At 49.0% G+C, this 10,484-nt stretch overlaps 1 protein-coding gene across 1 annotated transcript; it reads left to right on the top strand.

The window, feature by feature from the left end:
- Nucleotides 1–1,131: 1,131 nt before the first annotated feature.
- Nucleotides 1,132–9,523, top strand: LOC132227631 (keratin, type II cytoskeletal 2 oral-like). The gene is made up of 9 exons (XM_059682965.1): nt 1,132–1,829; nt 2,881–3,101; nt 4,397–4,457; nt 5,079–5,174; nt 5,733–5,897; nt 6,007–6,132; nt 6,754–6,974; nt 8,429–8,463; nt 8,932–9,523. Exons 1-9 carry the CDS (start codon nt 1,206–1,208, stop codon nt 9,462–9,464), a joined length of 2,082 nt encoding a protein of 693 aa, XP_059538948.1. The 5' UTR covers nt 1,132–1,205; the 3' UTR covers nt 9,465–9,523.
- The last annotated feature ends 961 nt before the right edge of the window (nt 9,524–10,484 follow it).

Genomic DNA, 10,484 nt, shown 5'->3' with positions numbered 1-10,484 from the left:
GGACCTGGGTATAGATATTTATATTCTTAGACACTGGTCATCAGCCAGTTACCACATGTTTGTGTTATGTTTACCCTATGCAAGAAGCTGGAGGTTTAGAATGAATAGGACTCAGTTCCCTCCTTCAATGAGCTCAGAGCCAAGAGGGATACTGACAAATGAAGAGATAAGTATACATTAAATCAGGGCCATGGTGGGAAAAGTGCAGTGTATGGTGGGAGAACAGGGAGGGGCATCTAACTCAGACCAGATGGTGAAGGGGACAGGAGATCCTAAGGTCACCAGCTCTGATACAGCACACACTCTTATCTTAAGATGAATGGGGTCTTTGAGCTGACTCTATCAGCCAACTAAAGAATGCTCACACTCTCTCCTCTCTTGCTTCCTGATCCAGAAATCATCTGCTGTTGATCTAGGATGGTGGTGGAGGGGTTTGGTCTGAGACTCCTTGTCTATGTCTCCTTCTTTCCAAGCCTCACACTTGCTTGCTTCGTACATGGCTCTCACTTTTCTCATGGGTCAGACATTTTATCTCCACTTTTGTTTCCCATGAGCAACACTTCTTAGCTCAAATGGCAGGCTGGCTTAAACAGATGTCCTTGGCTGAGGTGGGCCTAGAGTACACCCTGTGGGGTCAGCGTACTTTTCATCCCCCTCCCCCAACCCCAAGCCCTCCTCTGGGTATTTCTCTGAAGAGGTGGGCACAGATCACAGATGACATGTCATTGGGCAGTGGCACTCCGCACTACAGGAAGGCACTCAGCCCACCTGGAAGAGGTTGTCTCCTCCTCACTCTTGTGTCATGGAGCTCAGTGGCTCTTGATTCCCTGGTGTCAAAACTCAACTCATCCTGCTGGATCAGGTGCTGTTTGTGTTCCCTAAGACCCTTGAGGAAATCACATGAAGGGAGGGTGGAGAGCTCCTGTCTTTTGTCAACCAAGGCAGGTTTGGGTGATTAAGCTAAGAAAGCAAAGTCATTTTGGTCCAGAGGATTATTTTTGAGGTGTGTTGGGAACTTAGAAATAACTTATTGCCTAGAAGGCAAACCAAACCCAAGATGACTCTCAGCTAATTGCTGGCCTCACCTTCTTCCAAGCCAGACTGCTTGGTATATAAAGGCCAGTCTCCTCTGTTGTCCTCATCCTCTCTCTTCATCCCTTTCTGCTCTTGCTAAGTGATTGCTAGTTCACCTCCAAGCTCTCACCATGAACAAACAAGTCTGCAAGAAATCCTTCAGCGGCGGGAGCCAGGGCTTCTCTGGCCGCTCTGCTGTGGTCTCCGGCGGCAGCAGCAGGATGAGCTGTGTGGCCCGTTCAGGGGGAGCCAGTGGAGGAGCCTGTGGGTTCCGGAGCGGGGCAGGTGGCTTTGGCAGTCGCAGCCTCTACAACCTGGGTGGCAACAAGAGCATCTCCATCAGTGTGGCTGGTGGTTCCCGGACTGGTGGCTTTGGGGGAGGGCGTAGCAGCTGTGGCAGTGGCTTTGGAGGTGGCTTTGGTGGTGGCAGAGGAATGGGAGGTGGCTTTGGAGGAGCTGGTGGCTTTGGAGGGGCTAGTGGTTTTGGAGGGGCTGGTGGCTTTGGAGGAGCTGGTGGCTTTGGAGGAGCTGGTGGCTTTGGTGGAGCTGGTGGCTTTGGTGGCCCTGGTGGCTTTGGTGGTCCTGGTGGTTTTGGCCCTGGTGGCTTTCCTGGGGGAATCCAGGAAGTGACTGTCAACCAGAGCCTTCTGCAGCCCCTCAATGTGGAGATCGACCCTCAGATTGGGCAGGTCAAGGCCCAGGAGCGGGAGCAGATCAAGACCCTCAACAACAAGTTTGCCTCCTTTATCGACAAGGTGAGGGAAAAGCCCAGGGGCGTCGTAGAGGGTTTGGGCCACCCAGGGGGTTGGTATAGAAAGATGCAGTGGGATCTGCCTGGCTTAGAGGCAGGGGTGTGGCTTCTTGTCATGGTTCTGCCTTGGTCCCTACAAGACAGTGAGCCTGCCTCTCTTGCTCTTTGGGCCCTTTTTTCCCAGCGATAAAAGGCAGTGGGATTCTGACTCCTGATTTACTTCTAGGGCTAGGACCAGGGAAAATGAGGTGAGGGTCCAAATATGCTTTTAGTTCTTGTTAAGAATAGGGCATTAACTATGACACTATAATAGCTAATTTTCAATTACTCTTAAAAAGCAATTGTGATAATCTAAACTGTCTGGTAATTAAGCTTGCACTAGTAGAAATCTTGGGACTTTCTCTCAATGACAGTATTGGCAACTGACTTACCTTCTCAATGGTGCTGTGCTTTAGCCGCTATTAAATTGAGGGGTCCATGCTGGTACAGGGGAGGGTGTGCTTGGTCCGGAGGATGAACCTGGGATTAGAAGTTAAACCTAGATTACCTGTAAGTCTAAAGAAAATCCAAAACAACCTGAAAATAGTTAGACCTCATTGACTGTTTTCTCTGCCTGTATAGAGGTGAATAAGTTTTTAATAATAAATAACTTTATTTATGCTGCCCTCCTTTAGTTGTGTTCTGAAGGATCTCAATAGACTAGAGAAGTGCTTGGTTTGACTCTTAGCTTTGTGTCTTAGTAGCCACATCACTTTGGGCAACCTAATTAAGCTCAGGTTCCTTATCTACAAAATGGGGATAATAACATCCCCTTTATAGGTGGTTGTGAGGATTAAATGAGAGGAAATATGTGAAAATAGGTATAGAGTAAGCACTTAATATTCTAGCTCTCCCTTTTCTAAATCTTCATCTTTCCCAAATTCCAAAAAAAATAACTCCAAAACAAAACCAAAACAAAAAACCCAATAAACAAAACAACAACAAAAACCCAGAAGCTATTGCAGTTAAAAAAAAAACTGGGTTCATGCTCCTTATTTCTACCCTTTGGGATGCAGGTGCGGTTCCTGGAACAGCAGAACAAGGTCCTGGAAACCAAATGGAATCTGCTCCAGCAGCAGACCACAGGCTCCGGTTCGGGCCCCAACAACCTGGAGCCTTTCTTCGAATCCTACATCAGCTTCCTGCGCAGGCAGCTGGACTTGGCTCTGGGGGAGAGAGGGAACCTGGAAGGAGAGCTGAAGAACATGCAGGTCCTGGTGGAAGACTTCAAAAAGAAGTGAGGCCCCAACTGGACACTTTCCTTTTCTGGGGGATTAGCAGGGAGGACTGACCCCACTTTGGGATTTTAATTGTTCCCAACTGCACCTTCAGGCAACACCTTGGATGGTTTATTGAGGGAAACATGACCGAGCGGAAGAGGGTGAGAGGGTGGGGACTGAGACTTCTAGGAGGTAATTATGACATGTTTTTCAGTCTCAACGCAGGCTCCCTCCTATGCCAGCCCAGATGGGCAGGAGAGCCTCCCAGAATTTGAAGCTCTTTAGGATGAAGAGCCCTACACACTTAACTGTACATAGGAATCCCAGTGGGAGTTTGTAAAAAATGCACATTCCTGTGCTCTGGTCCTAGACATCCAGGGCCAGTGGGTATGGGCAGGTCCCAGAAGTCTGAGTGCCCCACAGGTCCCAGGGATTCTGGGCAGACAGTCCAGGCCTGCTGGGGAAGGCACTTTCAGGGTGTGCAGTCCAACCCCCATCTCTGCAGTTTCATTCAGTTTCCTCATGAAGTTCGGAGTTGTAGTTGACACCCCCTGAGGTCTGTGAGAGGCAAACAGGGCTTCTCACAGACATCCTTGGGGGTCAGGACCCATGGGAGTGGGCACACCTGCTCAGGGGAAGCCCCAGTCCAATTCAACCGCACAGACCTGGTGGGAACCCATCTGTGGCAGGCTGAGTGCTAGGCTCTGGGAGTCCAGTGACAACTCATATTCTCATCACTCAGAAACCTCTTTCCTCCTGGAATCATTCCAGTCTTTAATCTCGGCAGGAGATTTTTAATAGGCACAAAGCCGGTAACTTTGATGCATTCAGGAGACATGAGTTCATTGTTATCCCTAATTCCTATAAGAAGCAACTGTAATTAATGAAAAGAGAAACAGAAACACCGGCTCTGAGCAAATATCTCTCTAGGTCTCACATATGCACTGTGCTTTGTGATGCCTGTCGAAGCCGCAAGTAGCTGGCTCCTTGAAATCTCCCTCCACCCCGCCTGCCCACACCTCAGCCTGTCACCCCGACTTGGAGGAGGGCAAGGAGAGGCCTCTAGACAGAATTGGCTATATAAGTGTGGGGGTTCAGTACAAAATGAAAATGCAGGGCCCTTGTTAAAATATTATTAAGAATTTAAAGATGGTGTCAGCAGAGCATTAAACTGAGTGTGAGCCCAGGGCCCCCTGTAGCTGGTCTCGTCTCTGAGTGAGGAGGTTCCGCATGAATGCTAGAGATCCTCATCTTTCTTATTTTTTAACTTCTGAAATGTCACTGTCCAAGTGTGTGTCTCTTTCCGTCCCAGGTATGAAGATGAGATCAATAAACGCACTGCGGCCGAGAATGAGTTTGTGGGACTCAAGAAGGTAAGTGAGTTGGGATGGGCAGGTTGAGGCTCTGTTTCTGGGCACTGCCACCATGGGGAGAGCAGAGCCAGCTCTGAGCATGGCGACCCTACGCCATGTATGGGGCTTACATTTTTGGAAATGAGCTGATTAGTAATTCCAACTGATAATGAACATTTTTTTTGGATAGAATTAATCAAGGTTTTCAGCCCCCAAATGTACTTGGATGTTATTAAAAGTAACAGTGTATAAATACTTGTCGCTTGTTTAAATCAGTTATCATACAGATGGAACAGTGAGAAGAATACCTTTATTTCAATTCAAGAGGGTGTTTTTTTACTGCTATGTTACCAAAGTCAAATATTAGAAAAATGTACTTTTTCTACCCTTATCCCATGCCTGGCTGATGTGGTTTATAGTGTGTTACAACGTTGGGGTTTGACTGGTCAAAGCAATTATAAGGAAGGATACCACCTTTTCTTTCTTTCTTTCTTTTTTTAAAGAGGGAAGGTGAAAATTCACAGTTAGGAGGAGGGGTGGGTGAGGGACAAAGGGGAGAGATGACGACTTAGGAGAGAGCTATGGGTGGTAGGGGAGCAGAGGCCTTCTTTTGCTTTCTGACCACCCTTCCCTCTGCCCCAGGATGTGGATGGGGCCTACATGAACAAGGTGGAGCTGCAGGCCAAGGTCGACAGCCTGACGGATGAGCTCAACTTCTTGAGGACCCTCTATGAGATGGTGATTTCCTTGGTTTGCCAAGCTCCACAGCCTTCCTGCCTGCATCTTCCCAAACATGCTTCTCAAGTGTAACTTTAGGGGACAGTCAAGTGGCAGAACACACACAAAAGCAGTGTCAGGGCTCAGAACTCAGCTCCACCCTACCCAGGAAATGCTAACTTAGCTCTCCAGCCTGCATAGACCTGGCCCACAGGGCCAAGGTTCCTCTCTGTCAGCCTTACTTTCCCATTTTGCTCTACATCTTCCCTCTGGCTCCTATACGAGTATCACAGCTAGCTCCGTCAGAACACTCTTCCCTATTGCAGTCCCATCGAAACCCACACAGAATGCTGCTCGCTGATACTTTCAGGCTGACCTGATTATATTTGTGTATTTCCTTTTCCTTTAGCATTGTTGTCTGACATCCTTTCATCTAAAATGCAAGCTTATTATTCTAACTGTCCCACTCCTGGCCCCATTGTTGGGATATCTTTGCTGATCAAAATTCTTGAACTTTTTCATTCCCAACATCCCCTGGGGCCAGAGGATAGTGAAGATGACCATCCATGTTCCCCACAGGAGCTGTCCCAGATGCAGAGTCATGTGAGTGACACATCTGTGGTCCTGTCCATGGACAACAACCGCTGCCTGGACCTGGACAGCATCATCGCTGAGGTCAAGGCCCAGTATGAGGAGATTGCCCAGAGGAGCAAGGCTGAGGCTGAGGCCCTGTACCAGACCAAGGTGGGAGCCCTCCTCCTATTCCCACACTCTAGTTTTAGGTCCTGCTGACCTTCATCAAGAATGCTTCCACACTTTGCAAAAACATGTTGGTTGGGTTCTCCTCTGTTAGCTTGGAGAGCTGCAGACCACAGCCGGCAGACACGGGGATGACCTGAAGAGCACCAAGAGTGAGATCATGGAGCTCAACAGAATGATCCAGAGGCTGCGGGCCGAGATTGAAAATGTCAAGAAACAGGTGGGTCTGGGGTTATTGGAGATCCTGGAGATCTTCTGGGCCCTGGGGAGAAGGAGAAGCAACAGCTGTGCCTCTGCCACATGCTTTCTCTGTCCTTTCATGGTGTCACATGTGGAATAGCACCATCTCGGGGACATTCTGTTTCTCCAGATGTTCCTCGTAAAGGCTGGGCTTCCTGATGGTCCCTAAGAAGAGAAGCTTGCCCATTCTGGTTTGCCAAATCTTGCAACTGTAGGGGTGGCCTTAAACACTCAGCTCTCAGTAGGATCTGCTCTCTGCGACTATTTGTCACATAACCTTGATGACTAATTTGTATCACTGAAATGAAATGATTAGGCAAGGGAGTTTTTAAACAGTCTTACCAAAAGACCCACCCACCAGACCACTACAACCTTTGCCAGCAAATCAGTGTTCCTTTTCTTGATGAGACATGAGTCAATTTCAATGGGCCAGAGATGAATGAGCCACTTGCAAAACTGACTTCTGTTTTTCTGAGCATGCCCCATTGAATCTCTAAGGAAGGGAACAAAGGGATGCTGGATGGGGAAGAGACCTCTCAGGAAAGTTCAGGTGTTTGTTTCCTGGTCGCTATGCTAATTGATCTACTTTCCTCTGCCTCAGCATGCCAACCTTCAGGCAGCCATTGCTGAAGCTGAGCAGCGTGGGGAAATGGCCCTCAAAGACGCCAGTGCCAAGCTTGAAGGCTTAAAGGCTGCCCTACAGAAGGCCAAGGATGACATGGCCCGGCTGCTGCGTGAGTACCAGGAGTTGATGAATGTCAAGCTGGCCCTGGATGTGGAGATCGCCACCTACCGCAAGCTGCTGGAGGGCGAGGAGTGCAGGTGAGGGGTGGTGGGGTCAGCATTCTCCAGATATAATTTTAAAGTGATGTTTGATAGTGAAGAAAGAAGGCAAGATGACAAGGAGAGGACAACCCAGACAAGGGTAAGGAATCCCCTGAATGACAGCGTTTAGCATTCAAGCACCATTACTTTTTATTTATCAACATCATCCAACTCTTCAACTTACCATGGACATCAATATTGTATTACATCCTTTGTTGATCCTTCCTATGTGTGATGTGTAAGAAAAAGTGCTTTGAGACTATAAAAAAAGTTATAGTGGCTGTCGGGTGGAACTTTCTGAGATGATCAAAATGCTTTCTATCTGTGCTGTCCAATACAATAGCCATTCGCCAGTTGAGCACTTGAAATGTGGCTAGTGCAACTGAGGAACCGATTTTTACATCTGATTTAATTTTAATAAATTTAAATATTTTTATGTGGCTAATGGTTAACATATAGACAGCTCAGTATAGACAGTTCTGCAACCACCAACCCCTGGGCCTGAGTCCTTATAAGGAGGTGGCTGATACATACATACTCTGGAAAACTAACTCAATATCAAGCAGCAAGTTAGGGCTTAGTGAGTAGATATCAAAGGCCAAAAGTGTGTTAAGAATTGAGAGATCTTTTTGCTGACTAGATGCTTTAGGCAGCCCAGGTTCATAGCCTTTGTCCCTGGGCAGCTCCCAATCTGATGGAGAAAAGCAAAATGCAAGTGAGAGAAGAAAACGTAAGGATTTCTTATGAGTCCCTATGGAGAGAAGTGCGAGTGAAGATGGAGCTCTGTGTACTGGGAGTTGTGCAATGAGGAGGGAGTGGTCGACACCAGGGGGGCCCACATTGGCAAGGTGTGCGGACATATTCCGTGTCCACTCAGATATGTGGACATGCCTGCTCCACAAACAAGAACGAGGCATAGGAAGATGAGCAGTGTGCACAGGGCATTTTCAAAGTCATGTGTTGTGTCGGCTCCTCTCACATTTTACCCACCTTGAACAACCATCATCATCACCACCCCCAGCACCACCCCAGGAGGGCTCATTGGGGAAGGTCTCCTGGAAGAGGAAAGTCATAAATAAAAAGGCCAGGGCTGGGTGGAGAAGGAGGGCAAGGTGGGAAGAAGGTCCAGCAGGGGAGGAGAGGTGAGAATGGGCTAATCAAGTGGGATTTGCCTAGAACAGATAATCGTGGGAACTAAGGGAAAGAAGATGAGATCTGGAGGGTGGCTGGTAGAGTTTCTGGACATCTCAACCTCTGAAGCAGCCCCATTTCCTGAGGACATCTGGTCATGGAAACAGGCTTGGAATAGCCTTTCTTCTCCTGTGAACTTGACCCCTAGTTGGGCAAATTCCCATGGCTCCCAAACATGGCTCCCAAGGTTATGAACCCTCAGCAGTGTGGCTAATGGCTCATTGCAGAAATAATCCACCTCTCCTTCTCTCCTTTTTTAGGATGTCTGGAGAGTGTCAGAGTGCTGTGAGCATTTGTAAGTAGCCCTTCAAAAACCTTCTCCTGGATTGTAAAAAGAGGAATTAGGAACATCCTCCCTGACCTTCAGGCAGGAGAACCTGACCCATGAAAGGAGGCCAGGCCACCAAGTGGTACCTCGGGTCTCAGACCATGGCCACACACACTTAACTTAGTGTAAACTGGCACACCCTTGAGATCTTGGGAGTTCCCCAGGTTTGGAGAACCAGAAATTTATGTGGATACTCCTGGCTCTTGTTTTTGGAAAATAGCACTAAAGGGCCAGCCTTTCTCTCTCTCTCTCTCTCTCTCTCTCTCTCTCTCTCTCTCTCTCTCTCTCTCTCCCTCTCCCTCCCTCTCTCTCTCTCTAACTAACTGAGGTCTCAGAGAAGTTGGGTATCTTTCCCTAAGTCACACAGCCAAGTAGGGTGGAGCTGGGATATAGGACTAGCCCATTAGCCTGAATCGAGTGCCTGTTCTCCTATAGCGGTGGTCAGCAATGTCACCAGCACAAGCGGCAGCTCTGGTGGAAGCCGTGGCGGCTTTGGAGGGGTCAGTGGCAGCAGCAGTGGTGGCTACAGAGGCAACAGCAGCAGCAGAGGCAGCAGTGGTGGCCACAGAGGAGTAAGCGGTGGCAACAGTAGTGGTTATGGTGGCATTAGCGGCGGCAGCACCAGGGGGTTCCAGAACGGTGGCACTGGGAGCTACCAGAGTGGCAGTGGCACCAGCACCGAAGGCTACCAGAGCGGCACCAGCACCAGAGGCTACCAGAGCGGCAGTGGCACCAGCATCGGAGGCTACCAGAGCGGCAGTGGCACCAGCACCGGAGGCTACCAGAGCGGCAGTGCTGGGAGCAGGCTCAGCGGTGGAGGCAGCAGCTCTGTGAGCCAGAGCGGAATTGGCTCCAGCTCTGGTGGCATCCAGACCACTGGAGGCAGTGGCTACAAGTCTGGCGGTGGAGGCAGCACCAATATCCGCTTCTCTCAGACCCCCAGCTCAAGCCAGCACAGCTCCAAGTGATCCTCCAGGGCCAAATCTCCATGTCCACCTGCTTCCCTCTCAGCCTGCAACAGCACTCCCACTCTTAGATGCCAACCTCAACCTTGCTTTTCCTTAAATTCCCTGGAGAAGGGGCTGAACTTCTTTCTGGATCCTCCATCCTGAAGACATCTCCCAGGCCAGGGAAGGCCAGATGCTAGTCTGGGATGTTGATGTCCCTAGATGTGACCTTGTGATGGCCCCTGACTTTGGACAGCAACATTTGAGCTAAAACCAGTGTGGACCTTCCCAGCCTGCCTGTTCCCACTCTGGCCCACCTCCCTTTCTCCCTGGGGGTTAATGGTCTGAACCTGGCATGTTTCAGCCTTGTCTGAGGAGGGCCAGTGCTAGAGCATGGATGGTCAAGACCTCTGGACTATGGGTTCACAGGATGCCTTCCCCACTTCTGGGCATCATATCCTGACTTACCTCTGTCTCCTTAATTCCCTTAGCTGTGGGTCCTCTGGTGATGATTATGTCGCATTTTCTTTTCTCAATAAACTGCACTGTATTTCACATTTTGGTGCTTGACTTTCATTCAAGGCATCACAGAATAGACAAGAGTGGAGGGAAATCAGGTGTGGATGGTAGTCTTCCAGAAGTTCAGTAGTGGGTAAACAGGACACTGAATTGTCTTGGCTTCTCCTTTACCCATTTGGTTGGGCTTCTTGGGATAGGTCTGCCCAAGAGTACTTATGTTGTGTAAGTGGGGACACCCCCTCCCCACTCCCAAAGAGATCTTATCATCTATCCTCTGCCCCTGTGAAGGCCCCTGTGATCCGGCCTTGGAAGAAAAAGGTTTTGCAGCGCATTAAGGGAATAGATTCCACCAGGACTTTGCCTCCTTTGCTCCACTCCTATGCCAGCCAGACACAGATCAAATTTTCTTTCTGCAAACATAGCTCCTGGGATCTGAAGGGATAAATATATAACACCCTCTTTCCCTGGTCACGTTCTAAGCCAATTTAAAAAGACAAAGGAATGAGCTAATGGAGAGCCAAT

Source organism: Myotis daubentonii, chromosome 2 (genome assembly GCF_963259705.1).
Source record: "Myotis daubentonii chromosome 2, mMyoDau2.1, whole genome shotgun sequence".
Lineage (NCBI taxonomy): Eukaryota > Metazoa > Chordata > Mammalia > Chiroptera > Vespertilionidae > Myotis > Myotis daubentonii.
This window is presented reverse-complemented; position numbering and strand designations above follow the sequence as displayed.